General features: G+C 36.9%; 2 protein-coding genes across 2 annotated transcripts in view; one reads left to right on the top strand and one right to left on the bottom strand.

Annotated features, from left to right (window-relative positions):
* SERPINE3 (serpin family E member 3) overlaps nucleotides 1-9,197 on the top strand; it is a gene marked incomplete at its 5' end in the record, with an annotated part of 41,995 nt that extends 32,798 nt beyond the window's left edge. Inside the window, 3 exons of the mRNA XM_081214691.1 lie at nucleotides 4,741-4,827; nucleotides 5,335-5,418; nucleotides 7,872-9,197. Coding sequence (XP_081070817.1) covers nucleotides 4,741-4,827; nucleotides 5,335-5,418; nucleotides 7,872-7,915 — 215 coding nt within the window. The 3' untranslated portion in view covers nucleotides 7,916-9,197. The remainder of the gene's footprint in view (nucleotides 1-4,740; nucleotides 4,828-5,334; nucleotides 5,419-7,871) is intronic.
* Nucleotides 9,198-9,344: 147 nt separating this feature from the next.
* Nucleotides 9,345-22,574, bottom strand: part of INTS6 (integrator complex subunit 6) — a 94,477-nt gene continuing 81,247 nt past the window's right edge. Inside the window, exons 12-18 of the mRNA XM_081215023.1 lie at nucleotides 21,704-21,919; nucleotides 19,300-19,426; nucleotides 18,089-18,231; nucleotides 17,637-17,868; nucleotides 12,685-13,059; nucleotides 11,156-11,249; nucleotides 9,345-9,523 (exon numbers count right to left, since the gene is read on the bottom strand). Coding sequence (XP_081071149.1) covers nucleotides 9,430-9,523; nucleotides 11,156-11,249; nucleotides 12,685-13,059; nucleotides 17,637-17,868; nucleotides 18,089-18,231; nucleotides 19,300-19,426; nucleotides 21,704-21,919 — 1,281 coding nt within the window. The 3' untranslated portion in view covers nucleotides 9,345-9,429. The remainder of the gene's footprint in view (nucleotides 9,524-11,155; nucleotides 11,250-12,684; nucleotides 13,060-17,636; nucleotides 17,869-18,088; nucleotides 18,232-19,299; nucleotides 19,427-21,703; nucleotides 21,920-22,574) is intronic.

Below are 22,574 nucleotides of genomic sequence, written 5' to 3'. Positions count from 1 at the left end.
GGCATAAAAACAGACAAACAAATGGACCAGAATTGAGACCCCAGAAATAAACCCATGCATATGGAGTCAACTAATATTTGACAGGGAAGCCAAGAATACTCAGTGGGGAAAAGATAGTCTCTTCAGTAAATGGTGTTAGGAAAACAGGATATTCACATGCAAAAGAATGAAACTGGACCCCTATCTTACACCACTCACAAAAATTAACTCTAAATGGATCAAAGACTTAACTGTCTGAAGCCATAAAACTCCTAGAAGAAAACATAGTGGAAAACTCCTTGAAATTGGTCTTGGCAATTATTTTTTGGATATGACACCAAAAGCACAAACACCAAAAGCAAAAGTAAACAAGTGAAACTACATCAAACTAAAAGCTTCTTCACAGCAAAAGAAATAACTCACAAAATGAAAAGGCAACGTATTGAATGGGAGAAAATACTTGCAAACTACATATCTGTTAAGGGGTTAATATCCAAAAATGTCTAAGGAACTCATACAACTCAATAGCATATCATCATCAGCATCCAATTTAAAAATGGGTAGAGGATCTGAATAGACATTTTTCCAAAAAGACACCCAAATGGCCAACAAGTACATGAAAATGTGCTCAACATCGCTAATAATCAGGGAAATGCACATCAAAACAATGAGGTATCACCTCACATCTGTGAGAACAGCTGTTATCAAAAAGATAAGAAATAGCAAGTGTTGGGAATTCCCTGGTGGTCCAGTGGTTAGGACTCCACGTTTTCACTGCCAAGGGCACAGGTTCGATCCCTGGTCGGGGAACTTAAGATCCTACAAGCTGTGTGGCACAGCCAAAAAAAAAAAAAAGAAAAGAAAAGAAAAAAAATAGCAAGTGTTGGTAAGGACGTGGAGAAAAGGGATCCCTTGTGCACTGTTGGTAGGAATGTAAATTGGTGCAGCCACTACGGAAAGTAGTCAAATAGAACTACCAAATGATCCAGCAATTTCACATCTGGATATATATCCAAAGGAAATTAAATCACTGTGTCACAGAGATATCTGCACCCTCATGTTCATAGTAGCATTATTTATAACAGCCAAGACATGGAAAAAAGCTAAGAGTCTATCACCAGGTGAATGGATAAAGGAGTTGCAGTACATACATATGCAATAGAATATTATTTGGCCATAAAAAAGAAAATCCTGCCATTTGCAACATTATAGAAAAACGCTGAGTGCATTACGGTAAGTGAATTAAGTCAGAGAGAGAAAGACAAATACCGTATGGTCTCACATATATGTGTAATCTAAAAAACCTAAACTCATAGAATCAGAGTGTACAATTGTGGTCGCCAGGGTGGGGAGAATGGATGAAGGTGGTCAAAGGGTACAGATATATTACTTGAGATATATACATACATAAAATATCACATTGTACACCTTAAATGTACATAATGTTACATATGTCAATTACATCTCAACAGAGCTGGGTTGGAGGGTGGGGAGAAAGAAAGACGTGAGGAGTGGGCTAGAGGAGAAGGATGGAGAAAGGAACTAAGACCTACTTTCAGAGGCCATTTCAGATTCTTTCCAGCACTCGCTCTGTATATGCTGGGCTGGGTGCTATGTGACACACACTTGCCATCTACAACTAAGTGACAAGAGGATGAGAAAGATAAACTAGAAGCAAATTCTGGCAATAACTTTTCAAAGTCATTAATGTTACCAATAGTAAGTGATAATAACTGGGAAGACAAAAGACACAGCAAATGATAATGTTTGTCCTGCTTTGTGAGAAGCTGAGGATGAAATGTAGGATTACTACTTTATATTTTGCAAATCTTACATTTACACAATGTCATATTATCAAAACTCTTAAGCCTTTTGAGAGTATGGCCAATCACATACAAAGAATGACGGGCTCCACTCACAAAGGGGAAGGGACACTAAAACGGTCATTTGGATGAGATTTGCCAAAGACTCGTTCTGTGCTGTGCCCCTGTGATTCCAAGGACAGCAACCAACATTTCCTTACAAGTGAAATCAGATTAAAGAACATTAAGTCAGTTGTTTTTATGGGGAAATGAAACAAATGTACAGTGTGAGGAGTGTCGAGTATTCATTCATCCAACATTTACTAAACACATACGTGTACCAAGCATTATTATGCTAGTTGAGCAAAGTAAATATTTAAAATGAATAATACAGCTTCTGCTTTCTGGGAACTAACAATCTAATGAGGAAAGTTGAGCTGGAAATACTTAAAGAAGATGTTATGGAAGAAGAGTAGAGTATGCCAGGGAGGGCAGGAAGAATTTTACCCATTTGCTTTGGATATTGAAATGTAATATAGGAGCATAAGAGTTTATTTTTTTGGGGGGGGAGGTGGCTAGTTTCCCAAAGTATGTTCTATAGAATGCTAACCTGCTAAATTTGGAGACAGGAGATAGTGTGGGTATTTCCATGGTGAAACACTACATAGTATAGCCCTCCTGTGGAGATTCACTACGAACATTAGCAAATTAGCAGCTCTAAGAAGTCCACTATTAAAAACAAAAGCACAAACCTATTCAACTTGCAATTCCCATTGTAATTACTCATGGAACCCTTTTTAATAGAATAGCACCTATAAACAACCTTGGGAACAAATTTTGGGGAAACAGGTTGTACAGCCATCAATGGCACTAGACAGCTGCCAACACTGCAGGAGAGGATGAGCCCAAAGCCAGGAGAATCCCTTTGTGCTGATTTCATTAGTTGCATAACATTTCCAGAGCTACTTAACAAAAGTAAGCAAATAGGGATCTGTAATACAAGATCAAGCAAGAAAAACACAAACCCACAGATGACTCCTGAATCCTTATTTTGATCACAAATATTGGTCTTCTGAAATATTAACTCTTACCAGAGATAAAATGTATGAGAGATGAGGATGCTGGGACATGACAGGCTATGGGTCTTAGCCTATGTCTGTGCAAACATGTAAATGTCAATTATTGGACCACTCCTGTAATATGGTGGAGAAAAAAGCTACTTAAATGAAACCTCCATTGCAGTTTCAAGAAATTCAAAGAGTCAAGCCCATCTAACCAAAAACTCATTCATACCAACCAGTCGACCCCATTTCTCACATTGTGCCAGGGTGCCTGGACTCTAACACAAATGCATTTACTATATTCTAGCTGATGAAGAACCTTTGCTCATTTCATTAACATTCATTTTAAATGTCCAGATGGCATACTAGATAGTAATGAAGTCACAGATTAGTAAAAGCTTCTCATGACCATCAACCATTCCTTATACACACAATCCTGATCTGGGCACTGCATTTCAGTTTGCTCAATGAGTTAGTGAGACAGGCTAGTTAGTATAGAGAAATTTGTTTCTTTTCTAAAAGATCCTACAGAAAAAGACCAACTGCTACAATCAATCAGATTCTGCACCGGTTTTAGGACAAGCGATGGCAAGTGAATGTTTCCGTTGATTTTTCTCCTCCTCTGGCCCTTGTCTGGCCCCCTTCACTGATGCTGCAAAATATCTGTTCCTTACACTGAACACAGCCAGCTCACAATTTCCTGTGTATGCCTTATTTACAAGATGGATGAAATGTTGCATATTCTGTACTCCACTGGTATTATTCTCTCACAACATTCATTTGCCATCCCCTTGTATGTGCATGAGAAATGCAAAACAATTTAAATATTAGTCTAAGATCAAGCAAAGAAGCCCCCTCAAAATACATGTCCATCACAATGATTATTTTAAGACTCCTGCCACAGCTCCCTTTCTAGTGCATGCTGCAGTGGACTAGAACACACTTTTCCAAGGTGGTGGCATCTGTATGGAAGGGTGGGGGTGGAAATAGGCACTGCACCTGCTGTCAGAACACCTGCATATGCCCGACTGGACCTCTTGTCAAGTGTGTGGCCTCAGATGACTTCACAGCTCACTCTAAAATGAGAGGGCTGGACTGAATGATTTCTAAAGTTTCTTCTCATTCTAAAGATTCTTACTTTCATTGTGTCATCAAGTACCATTTCACTGTGGAGAGCTGTTTAAAAATGATTGATGGCTAAATTACAAAAACCTGTCAATTCCTCTAACGCTTGGGTCACTCAGATTCCTATTTGCTAAGCTTATAATATCTTTGAAATTGTTGGCATACAACTATTATAGTTCTCATTTTCTTTGCAAATTCTAGCCAATAAGGCAAGATAATTGCATAACTGATGTACTCAGTATACAGAATGCAGTCATGAGGCATGAGACATTTTTTATACACTGCCTTTTAAGGCCCATAGTACAAACCTCTGTCATTTAAAAGTGGCTCCTGAAATGCAGCCCAAGAAGGCATTCAAGGGAAATCATCTCAGAAGCTTGCTGAATGTGCAGATTCCTGGGCTCCAGAATTTGCATTTTAACATGTACTATGGCAATTCTTATGCCACTGAAATTTTAGAAATACTGACTAAAGATTTCAACAGTAACTAGAAATTATTTTTGAAAATTAACTATTAAAAAAAATGGGGCACAGCCCTGAATGTTAATCTGAGAGGGGTTATTTATTAGATAATATACCAAATTTGAGGTTTTGAAAGTTGCATAAATTATTGTACCTTAAAATTTCCCAAACAAATCTCTTCCTAACTACACAGTAAGCAGCATACGAACGAGACTGTAAGTAAAGTCCATTCTTTAAAAATGTCCTCAAATCTTTCAACTAAATGCATCAAAATGCAGATAAACAATCACATTTTTATGTCCTGGGATTAGGCCAAGATGGCGTTTATGTTTCTGAAGCAATCCACAAAGCCAAGATTGAGGTTTCAGAGGAAGGCACCAAGGCATCTGCAGCTACAGGTATGTTCCTAAGAGCACAGAGTGTCAGCAACACTCAGTCAGCTGCTTCCCACTTATCTCCCTTTGTTAGATTTATCCAGTTCAACCTTCACACTTCTAAGCCTCCCCACTAAAACCCAAGTCCAGATGTAGTAGAGCATTCTTAAAAAAGAAATGTTAACAGAACAAAGTTTTTGAAAACTGATGGGAGAAAAGAGCCATTTTGAAAAGGATTTGTAGCACGATCCCATAAACAAGGAATAGAGTCATTCTGAAAATTACCTTCAGGAAGGAATTTATTCCATGGAATATTTTGAAAATAGGACACAGTGTTGGCTAAGTGGTATCTTTTCCCTTTAATTTTCCCATTTGCACCCCATCATAACACTAAACAATGCTATATCATTAGGATGCTTTTATTTCTCCAAAAATCAAGGCATATAAGTGACTTCGTATCCAATTTTAATAGTGACTTTCCTCAAATGAAGAGAAAATACAATGGGATTCTATTCTTTATCTTTCCTGCAGCTCTGTTGTTACTGAAAAGGTCTCGGATTCCTATTTTTAAAGCAGATCGGCCATTCATCTTTTTCCTGAGAGAACCCAACACAGGTATTACAGTATTTTTTGATAGGAATCACATAAATTAAATATTTATCAGCATCTCTCTAGCAACAAAGCCTCGTTTGTCCACCCTAACCTAAAACAAGCATTCCTTCTAGCTGGTTTCCATGGTGCTTCAGAAGCTTCTCAGTTGCTATGTATCCTGAGAAAGGGGAATATTTCATAACTACTGAGGAAACTAATATCCTCTGTGGCTTTTTTGCCTTCTGTTTCTCTCAGCTCATTTATAGTTGATGTAGGTCTTTAAAAATTCAGGTTTCTACTTCTGGGGAGACTTAAAAAGTCATGAAAGTAAAATAAATGATAAATCTTTTTTCCCCATTGTTGCCGAGTTTTCTTGGCCTTGTAGGATGAAAGAATTCCTTCAGGCCACTAGAATGTCCAAGCAGTCCTCTGGCTCTCAGCACCCCTAGTATCCTAGGGAACGCACCTGCATTTCTATAGTTTTCCTGTTGATCTTTCTCAAGCTTGCTGAAGCTACACAAAAATCAAATGTTTGCCCTAGTACTTGTTAAGTCTCACCATACAACCTCATCTTAATCCAAAGAGGGGATGGTACAGGCAGAGAGCCTTAGCACATCAGAAGGACAAGCAGAAGTCCTTTAAGCATCAACAACAGTGAACAAAGTATTCAAATTATTCCTCTTAATGTTACCCCACCCTCTCTGGCAATTACTTATCAGGCTAGGAAGGAAAAAGAGATTCTCAGTAAAGAGTTGTTGGCAAGTCTAAACAACGTGTTAAAAAGAAATAGGATGGAACAAGACTAACAAAATCAAGCAAAAGTGGATCTACTTTAACTAAACATCAGGCATTATTTTTATTTATGGAGAGAAAAAAAGTCAAGTTAGAATAATGAAAATTACGCATAGGTTTTACACAAATTGTTAAGGAAATACTGTCAACATCATTTTATCTGAGAATCATTTGCATACTGCTGTAACTTGTGCTAGAAATCAAAGAGACACATGTGACAAAAAGGATGAAGATAATCATTCACTAGGAAATTAATCTATTGGGGGATTATTTGGGGAGCAAGAGTCCATCAACAAAATATATCCTCTTAGTATTTCATGATGATCATCCCAACCCCATATTTATTAAATGAAAATGTCACTTATCACTCAGAACAGGCAACAGAGAGCCCTCTCTTAGAAAGGATACAGGTCAAAAAATGAAAGATGAAAAAAAAAAAAAAAGTCAGGTTCTACTCCCTCAAGAAACAAAGAAACAGGACTAAACTTGAACAGAAAGGTCACTGTCAAAAGCTCATAGCCAATAAAGGTTGATGACAGTTAAGAGAGAACAGTTTCTCTTTTGGAATTCAACTGCATAAAATGATGTAAAATCTTTGAACTACCTAGTAAAGGACACACCACTGTTTCCGTGCTAAGAGTTTCCAGAAGGCCATAGTAAACAGAATGAAAATACAATCCAACACCAGTTCCATAATCCGCCGCACGTCTAAATACAGTCCTTGTGAATTTATTTACCTCTCTTTCTGGGAGGTACTTGCTCATAACACACAAGGCAAAGTGGCTATTCTTCTGGTGACGGGGTATGGAAAGGACAAATGAGTCTCAGCCTTCAGTACACCAAATTGACAAAGCTTACTGATAAGGGTAAATAATGACTCAATCAGTTGACAAATGGGACACATACAAGAACATTACAAAAAATGATCTTAACCTGAAAATTAAACTGTTGGAGAACATCATTTGTCCAGCCTACAGTCATCCATCCATTGATCTAAAGGGCCTAAAAGACATGATATTCCCCTCAAATGTACTCCCCCTCCCCTTTGCTTACAAAAACTCTGCAGTATTTCACTAATTCAACTAATATGCCCAGTTTCTTAAAATGTAAAAAAAACCTGCAAGAGATGAGATATTAAGCTTGAATTTTGATGGGTTTCAAAGCTTGTGACTAGGTTTTGGGATGAGGGCGTAGAGTATGGAGGCAGAGAGATTAAGGACAAAAAGAGGAGACGGAACAAACTGCTTCCTTCCAACTCCCTCTAGGGTTCATACCCCAAAATGTAGTAAAGGTCAAGCAAGAGTCTAAAGGATTATTACCTCATGAGCAACCTGTGAAATGCAAATAAGAACTTTCTGATAAGGAAAGTGGCCAAATATTGGACTAGATTGAGTCCCTTTCCTAAATATTCTTGTTAAGCATTAACTTTTAACTGAATGACTTGTAGTCCCCCTCCTGTTAATCTCAGAATCTAAACATATATAATTTAAAACCAGACAGTATATTCTGGATTTTGTGTATCTCTTGTTGAATTTAGCAATGTGACTGCAGCTAATTACCTTAACAATTCCATTTACTAAATGATATCCTGCTTAAAGGTATTTTGTAGAGATGAAAAAATGTTTAAAGAATTGCATATGAAAATACTATTTAACACTACATTAAATGCTTTTTTTTCTTGACAGCATTTGTCTTCAGTATTGGGAGAGTTTCAAATCCCCTAAACTGAATTAACAGATCTCAAGCATGTTCTCCACTTTCATCTATGCTTTTCTTCATAAAAAGTTACAATTTAATTTTGCTATACCCTTGATTTTAAAAATGTTCTGCTAAAGTATAAAAAGATAAGGGTATGTGATTTTCAAATATTATGAACCTAAAAATACTTCAATTTTACCATAATTTTATAAATTTATTTCACCCTCTCTTTATCTAAATGTATTTTAGCATTCTTTTCTACTGGTTATCCCAAAAGCACTACAAGGCACAGCAGTGATCTATGAATGGTAAGTGAGTCAGGTCACAGGGTCACGTCCTCAGTAAGGACACGTGAGGCCATGTTGGACTGAGGGTGGACAGTGAATAGTGTTCAGTTTTCCTTATCCTGGATAACTTAGGGAGAATGCAAAATGAGCAAAGTCATTTTAAACATGTTTCCTTTCCATTTAGCTTCTAAATAAAATGGAGAGTTGAAGTGTAATAGCAGAGCAGAACAAAGAGATCCCTGTTGAAACCCCAGTCTGTTGTGAGACTTCTGTAAGTATGGCATCAAGCTGCTAAATGCTAGACATTTCAGAGTATGTGGTATACCCCAAACTTACAACTCCCTAACTGACGGCTTCACCTTAGTGCCATCCACAATCCTAGTGAGAAAGGAAAAGGGGTTGAAGGAAAGTAAGTAAGGAAACCAATAAAGTCCAAAGGCGTCTGCTTTTTAAACAGCTTTAAAGAGTCTGCCTATCCGCCACAGATACCATCATTTCCATTATCGAGGCAGAAACGGAGCATGTTGGAGTGGCCAACAAAATCTAAGAACATAGAGTAAAAAGACAATGCAGATTATGTAACATGTAATTACAGTTAGGTTTAACAAATGTGAACTTCAAGTGGTGTATTTTTTCCAATGCTAAAAAGCAAGGCCTTTAAAATTCCATTATCTTAAGATGGTTTTAAATGATTACTTTAAATGTGATTATTTCCTAAACCACACAAGAGTAAAATAGAGCATTTATTGATGGAATAACAAAAGTGCTTGTCTTAAATATTCTTCAAAATACATTTGTACAACTTACAATAATATATCCAAAATAACTGTATATACAAAACATTGCCTAGTTTTAATGTATGTGCTTTTTTCCCCAAAAATTACAAAGTAACTTCTTTTTTATTTTTTTGGCAAAGTTCAACCTTAACAGAGGTGACAATTTTAAAGGTTGGTTTAAGAAAATAGAACCTGAGGGAAATTGACACGCAAGAGTCAATGACAAGCAAGAGATTTGGAGGAATATTTTTAGTTTGTTAAATAAAAATGTTTTTTAGAGTGATACTTTTCACATTACAAAAATAAACCAAAATGAAGAAAAGGTCACTGTAAAATGATGGAAAAAGGATCTGTAGACTTGCTCTTAGTATTTCAAAAAGCCAACAATGCATGTCAAAAAATGAATGCAAGATCACAACAGTCTTGTATTTACTTTGTATTTGGAGAAGGTAGTGAAATAAGTGGCCACATTCTGTTTTCTTTTAATTGCTATTAATATGGTTGATCTGATTGGCTCTTCGATGAATTTCATCCAAGAAGTTCTCCAGTTGTTCTATTAGCATTCTTTTTTTAAACCTGTATAAAAAAATAAGTAATAGCACTCTCAATTTCTTTTTAACAAATAGTTATATATCAGTATAATCTTTTTTAAAAGAGAGAAACTGCCTTGGAAAGATTTTTCAAAGTGAGATGAAAATGAAAAATCAACAACTTTATGATATATAAAATCTCTTGGAAGATTAGCAAATTATTTTATCAGTAGAGTATTATAGTGTGTTCCTAAAACAAATAATCCAGGCCTAAGTACAATGGGAAAGAGGTTGTTTCTTCCACAATCAAAAAGAAAAAGGGGAGGGGAAAAACCCTAATAAATACAAGGGTTATAAATATTCCAGCAATATGGGCTCCCAAAGCAATGACTCCAATAGCTTCTTATGCTCTTTGAACATTGAATGTTGAATGGAATATGAATAAAATATGAATATAATTCCCCACAAAATGGAAGAAGAAATGAAATTTGGGCAATCGCATTTAAACTGTGGTGTTCTACTATTACAATTTGAAAACTAGCAAATCAAGGACGATTAGACACCTGTAGTATAGGGTATAGCAAACAAAGTTCAAGTGGCAATTTTTAAATTTTTGCGGTAATAAATATAGTAGACTAAAATTGCTTTTGTCTGCCTAAGTTAATACTGCCGATGCTTTTCAGAATATCCCAAAACACTGCCCAATCTATACCTACTTCCTCTCTACTTGTAAACGAATATGACTACCGACCATAATACTACACAACTCTCTAAAAGGTGGCAGAAGTAGAATGCAGGCACCCGGAATATAGCTAAATCGATGATGAAGTCTGAGTTGACAGAATGTTACATAAAGAGCAGAATGGGTTAAATACTCAATATCAATAATATGAAAAGTTATGGCCTTATCTTGAAACTTCAAAGTAACCTATGCTCTAGCCACTCATAGAAAAAAAAAAAAAAGAATTAACAGCTTTATCTAAAAAAACCTTTACATGTAGGATGGAAGAAACTGGGGGACTAATTAAAGGGTGGGTATCTTGGAAGGTGAGATGAGACAAACGCTGTTTTCTTACATTACTCAAATTCTAGAAGTCTTGAAGAAGAAACAATAAAATGCTTTTTTACTCACTAAACTCATACAACTATGCTTTCCAGTTAATTGCACTTCATAGTTACCATTTATAATCTTGATCCACATTCCTTGTACTAAAGTACATAATCCTGGGCTACTGAGGCAATCAGAATAAGGCCCATTTGTCCAGCTCTGGTCCCCTTAATTACATGTTTTCCCATATACAAGTGAACTGCATTCAAATATTGCCTTTCAAGGTTACCCTTTATCACTAATATTAACTGTAGTTCAAATATACAAAGGAGAAAAATTAAAGACTATAACATATAAAGACACCAAAAAGCCACAGAGTAGGATAAATGAGAATTATGCAAGAATCTGTAAGAGAGAAAGGGTCCATGATTTCTGAAGAATTTCTGTGTAGCTATTTTTTAAGTGAACTTCTTTCAATAAACTGAAAAAAAGAGAGAAGCACTTATATACAAAGGGGTGTGTCATGTACATGCATAACAACACAAGTATAAAATAGATACTGTTAAAATACCAACTATAGAAAACTGGGGACTCACTGCATCATATCATAATGTACAACAGATTATTTACCTTGATGCTTCTTTAATGACATTTTGTAAAAATATTAGTCTTGTTTGTAAACTGCCTTGCACATGCTTCAGTAAAGTGAAGATCTTTTCATATTCTTAAAACAAGAGAAGCAAAAAGAAAAATTAAATGGCTTTAATTTGCACTCTTATTCAATATTTTTCTATTACAGCTTACTACATCAAGATATACTAAGACAAAACCAAAACTAGTCTACATAAAATTTTCACTGCTCATTAGAGATTTTATAATACACATATTTCATCATACATCAACAAAGATAAAATAGCTTTTCAAACGCTGCTTTTTTTTGGGTAAAAGTTCTCAGTAGGGTATCAAATATAAAGCTTAGAAGGATGAGTAAACAGCTTTTTGGTAGTGCCACAGAAAAATAAGAAGTGGCCTTTACAAAAATCCATCCTTATGACAAATTCTAAATTACAGCTAACCCGGGGAGTGGATAAAATAGAGGCGGGGGGGGGAAGTTAAGAGTGCTGTCTCACAGGAATAAAGACGCAGATGTAGAGAATGGACTTGAGGACACTGGGAGTGGGGAGGGTAAGCTGGGACGAAGTGAGAGAGTGGCATGGACATACATACACTACCAAACGTAAAACAGATAGCTAGCTAGTGGGAAGCAGCTGCATAGCACAGGGAGACCAGCTCGGTGCTTTGTGACCACCTAGAGGGGTGGGAGGGAGAAGCAAGAGGGAGGAGATATGGGGATGTATGCGTATGTATAGCTGATTCACTCTGTTATACAGCAGAAACTAACACACCATTGTAAAGCAATTATACTCCAATAAAGATGTTTAAAAAAAAAAAAGAATATACACGTCGTAATTGGTGGAAAAAAAAAGAATGCTGCCTCAGTTTCAAGTTTTCACGTAAAACTCTGCCAAGGACTATAAGCTCCTAAATGGCCAGTACTGAGTCTTACCCACTTCTGGACCACCCATGGGCCACCGCACCATCATAGCAGGTGATCTGCCAACATCTTTGGGATGAATGTCAATAATATTGAAACTTTATCACACGAAGTTCTTCTGTACTCATATAATAGATAGCTTTCATAATTTTAGTTTTTTGGCCTAAACACATCCCTGATCACTATTATAGTTTAAATCTTAAAAGTTAAGATGGTAGGTACGTACTATGCCTAGAACTTTACAGATACGAAGTCATTTAATAGTCACTACACCTGTCTGGGTTTGCTGTTACCTTAAAATTCCAGTTGCTGGTTGACAGAATGCTCAAAACTATGGGTTCCTGTCATGGTAGGAACCATGCGTATCTGTGAGTTCCTGCTCTGCTCTCAGTCCCTCCTACTTACCACACCTAACACAGTACTTTGGATATAGCAGATACTCAGTAAGTGTTTGTTGGCTGAATAAAGAACCAAATCTTATATAGCTCATATGTTGTTTAAGAGTGATTTAAATCAGATCTATGCTTAGTTTATTTGACTTTTTTTGGGTTTTTTTGAGCACAAACAGAAATCAAATCTGATGTTTGTCTCTAATTATACGTACTTCTTCCTGGCTTTCGGATCTCTTTCATTATTTGTGCTTTTAGTTCAGTGTTGACCTCTTCATGGCTTCTGCAATGCATCAATTTCTTCCCTTTGTTGAGTGAAGATGCTGGTAGATTCTCTTCAGGACATCGTTCTTTATCTCTTGGCTCCTCGTGATTTTCTAAAAATCCACCAACAGTGAGGTCATTAGTTCCTAAGTGGTCATGGCCAAGAGCTTCTGTATGATTGGTTGGTCGTTCCAGTAAATTGGCTGGAGAAGAAGATGCTGAAAATTCACTTTCCATAGCATTTGGTGTAATATCTGATGAAAGTTGGTCTGCAACGTGATTTTCAACCACATCATCTATTGTTGAATCATTAGTGGCTTCTGAAACTAAAAATAAAAATAAGAAAAAAAAATGATGAGAGCCAATTTCAAAGCACACAGTAAAGAAAACCTCAAAGAAACAATATTACAGCAAATCACAACTGATCTCCCTGACTGATGCAAATTAACAATTTGATATGGTTTTTAAGCTTTGCCAAATATATGGTATATTTCAATGTGAAACATTCACAATATTTTAAAAACATGTATAATTTTTGCCCTTAGGAAAAATAATAAAAGCCAGTTTCAAACAACTTTTAGTTCTCTGCTTTATTCTATGGCAATTTTATTGAATAAGTAGGTTTTTAATGCTTTAGGGAAATATATGTGATCAAGATTATCATGGTTATCCTTTTATTAGAGAGTACTAGTTCACTCCAACTTACCTCTACCTTGTAAGTTATTACCGTTTAGAGGCAAAAGTGAACACAGGGAGTTTAAGCTGATCAATATTCTGCAGCAACATACCACCAAACTTCCACAGCGCCCCCTTTTCTTATAACCATCCATATAGTCTTCATTACTCGAGCAGTGAAGAATAGCTGGTGCCCACTTTAGTTCACTAGACTACTAGACTTAAAAGCTTGCAAGCTTACTACTTAATATTAGATTATTGTACTTGCTCCTCACAGAAAGCAGCTAAATTCTAAGTTCTCTGACTGCTCACCAAACCACCAGGACGCCAGCTGAATTCATCTCTTTACTGTTCAAAATGTAAACTCATCCCCACAAAAATTCCCTGAACTTCTGACTCCCTCCCTCCTAAATTCTATTCCATGATATGCAAACTTTACTGAATATTCTCTAGAGTAACTCCTGCTTTAATCGAAACCCAACTCTCCTGCAAAGAAACTGCTGTCTCTCAAACACTCTCTGTGGACTTAAAATAAGGATGTGGGGCTTCCCTGCTGGCTCAGTGGTTAAGAATCCGCCTGCCAATGCAGGGGACACGGGTTCGAGTCCTGGTCCGGGAAGATCCCACATGCCACACAGCAACTAAGCCCGTGCGCCACAACTACTGAGCCTGTGCTCTAGAGCCCACGAGCCACAACTACTGAGCCCATGTGCCACAACTACTGAAGCCCACGTGCCTAGAGCCCGTGCTCTGAAACAAAGAGAAGCCACCGCAATGAGAAGCCCGCGCACCGCAACGAAGAGTAGCCCCCGCTCGCCGCAACTAGAGAAAGCCTGTGCGCAGCAACAGAGACCCAACGCAGCCAAAAATAAAATAAAATAAAATAAATAAATGTATAAAAATAAACAAATAAATAAGGATGTGGAGTCACTAATCTCTTCACCTTCCAATGCCACTTCAAGAACATTTCTCCATGCACTCTCGAAAAATTCTTGCTCTTCTGAGATTTAATTATCCCACTCAACTCATCCTCTCTCTCCTCATCACTATCTTTACTGACCTCCAGAGCACACCCGTGGTCGCAGATGTCTCTGGCACCCGGTTCACAGACTTCCTTCCACCCCATGTCCCTTGGGACATCATTCTAGGTCCTTACTACTCACAGTGCGGTTTGTGGACAAGCAGCATTAGTACCATCAGAGAGCTTGCCAGAAATGCCCATCTTGAGCCCGATCCCAAACAATGTATTAGAATCTGTAGTTTAGCTAACCACTCCCCCGACCCCCACCTGGTTTCACATACACATTAAGGTTTGAGAAACGCTGTAGTATGTGACATCCATGTCTAAGGACATCGCCTCCTAAGAACCTGGCCTCCCAATTCCTCAATTTCTCATCTCCAAGGAACTTTTCCACCCACCCATTTGCTTCTCAAGTGAAACACAAATTCAGGGATGGAGGCATGTATAACCCTCATCTTTGAAGTATTCCTACTATTGCTCTTGAACTCTGCCAGACTTTCACTAGCAATTCCTCTACGTTCTCCCTTATATTAATCAGATTCCTTCTAGATATCCACTTTCTTATCTAACTTATATCCCAAAATGTATCACTTTTTAAGTGTCCTAAATTCTCTCATTCTATTGTCCTCCCATGACACCTGCCAAGCAAAAATCCCAAATTTGATGATGCAATCTATCTTCTTGCTGCAGACTCACATGTGGAATGATGAGCAGGCACTACTGGAGAAATATGACACAGCTCTACAGAGTGGTCACAGTCACCACCTGTACCTGGATCTTAGCACTGCCTAGCAGTCTTATTACAACCTTTTCTCCCTCTACCACAAAAAAAAATCATTCAAACCTTCTCCACTGTCTTAACATCTCTGACTTTCCCAATGTCTCTTTCCTCTCAGTGTACACATCACCTCCAACTTCACAGAGGAAAGCAAAAGCAGAAAGAAGGTGAACTTCCTCGACTTCCCACCGTTAAACTTGTGCCCACCACACCCATTCAGCTTTAATGGAAGAAGCATCCTTCATGTGGGCTCTGGACCATTCATTCCCTTTTGCCTTCTCAGTGATTTTGTGATTATACTTTCTCTCATCTTCATTTTCAGCTTTTCCCTCTCTATTGGCTCCATCACACCAGCATTTAAATATATTCAACTCTGTCATCTTAAAGACCTACAGAACTATTCCAATCCTCTCAAATGATTTGTTTAAGAAGTATCTGAGACCACCAACCACTCAATTCTCTTTCCATTTAGCTTCCATAACACTAAATTATTCCCTATTTTCTCCTCTTTCTTGGATTCTTCCTTTCTTCTCAATCTCCTTTTCTGAACCGTATTTCTCCTCTTAACTTTGGTAGTTTCAAAGTTCTGCTCTAGGCTTTTTCTTCTGTTTCCCTTGGTTACTCCAATGGGGCTTAAGGCTGCCTCCCATACCTATCTCTCTAGCCCAGTCCTCTTCTCGTAAGTTCCAAACTCAATGATCCATCTTCTAACTTAGGAAATCCACTTGGCTATCTAACAGACACTTCTAAACTAAACTCAATTCAACCTCTCTTCTTCCACTCCACCCCTGACACACTGAAATACCCAGGGTCTCTCAACTCCTCCCTTGCCCTGTCTCCATCATCCAGCCAGTCATCACCAAGTCCTTTGCTGATATATCCAAGTATTTCTCCAATACAGGTTCTTCTCACAACCACACTCCCAGGTAACCATTAGCTCTTCCCTGTGTTGCCTAACGGGTTTCTGTGCAACCGTAACAATTATTTAACAATATCAAATACCCAGTCACTGTCCACAATCTCCAATTACCTTATATAGTTTCTGTTTGTGGAAAGTTTGATTTCCTTTGATTCAGAGTCCAAATCAGACCTGGACGTTGCAATTGATTTACATGTCTTAACTATCTTTTAATCTATAAAAATCCTGTACCTCTTTTTTTCTATGCATTTTTTTTTTCTGGAAAAATACACACACACACACACCAGATTCTTTGTCCTATAGAGTTTCCCACAATCTGGATTTTTCTAATTTTATCCCTGTTTTGTTATTTAACATGTTTCTCTGTCCCTTATATTTCCTAAAAATTGGTAGTTAGACAGAGAGGCTTGGTCAGATTGATGTTCAGGGTTTTTTTTGGGGGGGGGGCGGGGGGGCAGGACTACCTCAAAAGTAGTACTGTGTAATTCCATCAGGAGGTATCATACTTGGTTTTTCTCCAGTTAAGATGTCATTAGCCATGAATGATCACTACCTATAATTAATGAATCCATTAATTAAGGGTTCCCTACATCAATTCTCATTCTCCCCTAATAATATTCCACATAGTAAAGTCAGCCTGGTCTTTATAAAATGCTAATCAGATCAGATCACTACCTCTTTAAAACCTTTCAATGGATTCTCATTGTCCTTAGAATAAAGTCTAAAATCTTTATGTTGGCTTCCAAGACCCTCCATGATCTAGACTCTGCATGTTTATCTTTCAGTTCTCACTTTGTCTCATTCCCAACAACACTTGCTGTAACCAGCATTCTTTCAGTTCCCTTAATGCCCTGCTCTTTACTGTATGCATCTGCACATACTCTTCTTAGACTACTACTGAGGCATAGGCAAATGCATAGCTTTAGTTTACTAATTCCCATTCATCCTTCAAGTACTGGCGTAAACAGAACTTCCTCAGTAAAGTGCCTTGACCCCACAGACTAAGTTAAATCCTCTTGCCAAATACTTCCACAACATACTTGACTTCCCTTTTGTAACATTCATCACACTTCTAATGAAATGTTCAATGACTTTCTTTCCTCACTCATTATAAATAAAGGCAGAGATCACTATTGTCTTGTTCACTGCTATACCTCAATGCCTAGCAATGTCTAAATTAGCATATCATTTAATAATTAGTTGTTGAATTAAACTGAAATTGAAAACCATCTTTCTGTGGGTGTTGATAATGCCCCTTTAAAAACTGTTATTTTTAAATACTTAAGATTTGCAAATGATATTTCAAATCATGATAGCTATTAAGCATAATGAATATATGAAATGTTCAATGATGTTCATTAAAAAGACATAAAAATGATTACATGCTAATTTACAGTAAACAAATATCTTCTCTAGACACTCTTGGACCTTATCAGTTGTTTCTATATTACAAAAATCTTTCCCATGAAGAACCAAAGAGCAGCAAATAACATTTAAAGAAAAACCTTACTTTTATGAAGAGGAAGGGGTTTAAGAAGATCTGGCTGTGCTTGAGTCATAGCTACAGGTGGTCCTTTTCCTCCAATATGATTGTTCACAACTGGATTCTGTTGTCTGCCTCTTAGTAGTGGAGACATACAGCGACGTCTTTTAGGGATGCCTTGCATATTTGGTTCTCCAGGTCGTTTATGTTTATTTTGAGGCCCAGCCACAAATTCATCTGCCTCATCTATCATCATACCCTATAACAAAAAAGAATATAATTTCCCTAGCTTTACATACAGTTTTTAATTGCACAACTAATTCCAATTCCCAATAAAATAACTGTATTTTAACTGTTGACATTTATTAGGTATTCTACCAAGAAAATATAGCTTCAGCTTTCTTTAGTTAAATTAAGAACTGCTCCTCTCCACAGTGCCTAGTGTAAATAAATTATATCATGGAACATTTCAAATTTACCTTTTTATCCAGCTTAAAGGGGTTGCCAAATGTATGCAACCTTCGAGGCTGATCAGGATCAAGTTCTCTTAGTGGAGAAGGTACTTGCTTGAGGTATTCCTGGTAATTCCCCATTTGTGCTATAGGAACACTGTGCACTTGATCTTTTCAAACAGAATAGAGCAAAAACAAAAGTTAACCTCACTAAAACTACCTTCCAACTAGTTATCAAATAATGTCTTCTTATGTATGAATGCTCTCTGGTTTATTCTAGTCAATCTTTCCTTACCACATATACTTTTTTTTTTTTTTTTTTGCAGTTCGCAGGCCTCTCACTGTTGTGGCCTCTCCCATTGCGGAGCACAGGCTCCGGACGCGCAGGCCCAGCGGCCATGGCTCACAGGCCCAGCCGCTCCGCGGCATGTGGGATCCTCCCGGACCGGGGCACGAACCCGTGTCCCCTGCATCGGCAGGCGGACTCTCAACCACTGCGCCACCAGGGAAGCCCCTTACCACATATTCTAAATTATTTTGTGACCATTATAAATATTGTGACATAAAATCTTGAGATTTTTTTAAAACAAAATTTTAAATACTTGATTTTATCTTCTAAACAAAGCAAAAATATTGCAGTTAATTTCAGTGTATAGAATAAGCATATGTGTAACCTTTCTATGAAAAGGAAATGTCTCTTCTACTCTATTCCAAAGAAGCAGAATTTAATTAAAGCAGAATTTATAGAAAAGAGATATCACATAGATGACCCTGTTTATATAAAACTATAGTTGAAATGCTTACATGAGAGTTGGCAAAGGGTTAAGTTCTCATCTGACTTGATTTGTAGTAGGTGCCATGGGTACAGTTGAAGGAAATACCAGAATAGGACATATATTGGCCATCCAGAGTTAAACTAGTTAAACTACCAGATACTAGTAGATCACAAGAAAATGATTTTGTTTGTGCATGTACCTGTGTATGTGAATGTATGAAGAAAGCTAAAAAGGAAACTAAGCTGCTAACAAAGGTCATTACCTCTGGGGAATAGAATTTGGGGCAACAGTGATGGTAGGAAGAAGTGTAGAGAATCAGGGATGACTCACTTTTTACTTCATTCAATGAGAATGTAATACTACTGTTATAATTCTTTAAAAGTTACAATAACACTCTATATATTTCCAATATAAAGAAATAAGTTTACTGAAGAAATACCAACATTAAAACCATGATCTAACCTTCATCCTGTCCTTTAAGAAATCTGCGGGTGCTCTTCAAAAGATTAGATCTCATTCTTGTTAAGTGATCCAAAAGATTCCGTCTTGGTATGTCATACGCATTTCTAAATGTCTGTGGCTTCAAATCCTGTTAAAAAAGATTTAAAGAGAAGATTTATTTTCAAACATAGAATTAAGAGACTGAAATCTCTAGCCTGCAGCATAGCTTTGAAAATAAGATACACAAGTTAACTAACTAGCTTAAAAAAATAAAGAGATATGATGCAATCTTACTGTACTGTTTTAATAACCAAAAGATAAAAATTTGGTAGTGAAGCTCAACCAAATAATCTCAAGCTCATATCTGTCCAAGATTTTATTACATATTCTGGCTAAGAGAAGTAAATAAAAGCTTTGATGTATAATTTACATACCATAAAACTACCCATTTTACATAAACAGTCTGATGAGTGTTCATAAATGTATAGTTGTGAAACCATGACTACGATCCAGTTTTAGAACATCTCCATCATCCCAGAAAGTTCCTTGTGCCCATTTGTAGTCAATCTCTATTCCTATCCCCAAGCAACCACTAATCTACTCTCCTTCTCTCTACATTCCATTTTATAAACGGAATCTTGCAATATGCAATCTTTTCTATCTGGCTTCTTTCACTGAGCATGTTTCTGAGATTCAACCATGTTGTTTGTGTACTGGTGTCTATTCCTTTTTACTGTCTTTTCCTCTTTACATGGATATACCATATCTCTATCCATTCACCAGTTGATGAACACTTGGACTATTTTCAGTTTGGGGCTGTTACTAATGCTGCTATGAACATCTGCATACAAAGCCTTTATATACACATATTTTCATTTATCTCGGTAGATACCTACCAGCAGAACTGTTGGTATATAGCAGTATTTACCTTTCCTAAGAAACTGCAATCTATTTTCCATCAATAATGTATAAGAGTTCCAGTTGTTCTACAACCTTACCAACACTTCATATTTTTCAGTCTTAAATTTTAGCCATTCTAGTGGGCATAAAGTGGGATCTCATTATGGTTTTAATTTGCATTTCCCCAGTGGCTAATAATGTTGAACATCTTTTTATGTGCCTGTTCAAGTTTGTATATGAGCTGTCTGTTCAAATATTTAGTCTATTTTTTTTATTGGATGTTTGTCTTTTTATTATTGAGTTCTATGAGTTCTTTATATATTTTGAAACAAGTTTTTTATTCAATACATGCTTTTCTCCCAGACTACAGCTTGCCTGGAAGAAACATCAAAGTTTCTTCTGAAGACAAAAATTTCAATTTTAATGAAGTTCTACTTATCAAGTTTGTGTGTGTGTGTGCTTTGTGTGTTGTATTTTAGAAATCTTCATTGACCCATAATCCAACATCTTAAAAATTTCTTCCTGTTCTGTTGTAGAAGTTTATAGTTTCAGTTCTTACATGTATGACTATGATCACTTCAAGTAATGTGAGGTAAGGGTCAAGTTCATTATTTTGCATATGGATAGCCAAGTGTTCCCATGCTATTTGTTGAAAAGACTGTCTCCTAACCCACTGAATTATTTTGGCACCTTTGTTAAAAATTAATTGACTCTACGTATGACGGCCTACTTCTGTTCTACTGATCTATATATTTTTCCTTATGCCAACAACACAACATGTTGATCGCTGTAGCTTTACAGTAACTTTTAAAATTAGATAGTGCAAATCTTCCAGCTTTATTCTTTTCCAAAATTGTTTTAGCTACTCTAGGACCTTTACACTTCCATATAAGTTTTAGAATCAGCCTGTCTGTTTCTACGAAAAGACTACTGGGATGAAGATCTTTTTTTTTTTTTTGCGGTATGCGGGCCTCTCACTGTTGTGGCCTCTCCCGTTGCGGAGCACAGGCTCCGGACGCGCAGGCTCAGCGGCCATGGCTCACGGGCCCAGCCGCTCCGCGGCATGTGGGATCCTCCCGGACCGGGGCACAAACCCGTATCCCCTGCATCGGCAGGCGGACTCTCAACCACTGCGCCACCAGGGAGGCCCTGGGATGAAGATCTTTTTAATGAGTATTCACAAAGCACTTCAGGATCATGCTGTGTACCCAAGGTCAGCAGTATAAAAGTACCAAACTACAGTGAACTCTACCATTAGCTATGTAACTTTAGGCAATCTCTAAGCCTGTTTTCTCATCTATAAAATGAATGGGATGGTTTGCTCTTTGCAGTTCATCCATTCATCCACTCACCATGTACAGTGTTTAACTCTAAAATCTAATGATTCAATAATAATATAATTGATCATTATTCTGCAGAGGTACAGAAGTTCGGACAAACTGAGTATCAGTTAACAGAAAACTTGCCATATTCAACAATATAACAGACTATAACTATATCAGTACTAAATTCACATAACCATTACCTTATTGAGCAAAGCAACTTGGAACCCAGTGTATTCTTTCATATTAAGGTCTAGCAGTCTGTGAGGAACATCCTCTGAAATTCCCTGGAGCAGCTGTTGAAAATCTTTCCTATAAGCCATTGATAAACCATGTGATCTGCTTCGGACTTTAATTCCAGTTTCCGGTACTACTTTTTTGCCTACAGAACCGATGACTCGATCAGATTCTATTTTCGCCTAAAGCAAAAAAAAACCCAAAAGTTGTCTTGACATAATCTGAAGTGGTAAATTAAATGCTAATCATTTTGGTCTTCCATAAATTAAGTTTTTATTATATTTAAAAAGTACATAAGAAATTTAAAACTCTACTTAAGCAGAGAAGTTTATGTCAAGTCCTTGGTAAACTGAACACAGTTTAAACAATAATGTCTTATGATTTTAAATCATCACAATTCTTACTTTTTGGAGCAGGGTTCACAAACACAACTTCAATTTATTTTATTTATTAAATACCCACTACACCTAAACCATGAAATGTAAATGTACCCTAAATAAAAATATATATTTCCAATTCAGAGGTGAAATAAAATTAGAAAAAAAAACTCATCAACATTTACTTAAAGACATTATTACTAGCACATAACTAAATGTTCATAGATATGGCAAACACTGATGGAGTTTTTCACTGGAAAGCAAAATAGCAATATTTTGACTCTTTCCAACCTACATTTCAATTAGCACTTGAAGTAGAGATGGCAGAAGTACTGGAAAAATTGTGTTTTATACAATTTTAATAACTTGGCAGTCAAAGTGTATACTGCTTGACTACTATAGTATCTATTAATGTGATTTATGCCCAAAATGAAAAAATTCAGTATTTTTACAAATATTT

Source organism: Mesoplodon bidens, assembly GCF_964165515.1.
Source record: "Mesoplodon bidens genome assembly, chromosome: 17".
Classification (NCBI taxonomy): Eukaryota; Metazoa; Chordata; class Mammalia; order Artiodactyla; family Ziphiidae; genus Mesoplodon; species Mesoplodon bidens.
The sequence above is the reverse complement of the archived record's forward strand: the minus strand, read 5'-3'. Positions and strand labels throughout refer to the sequence as shown.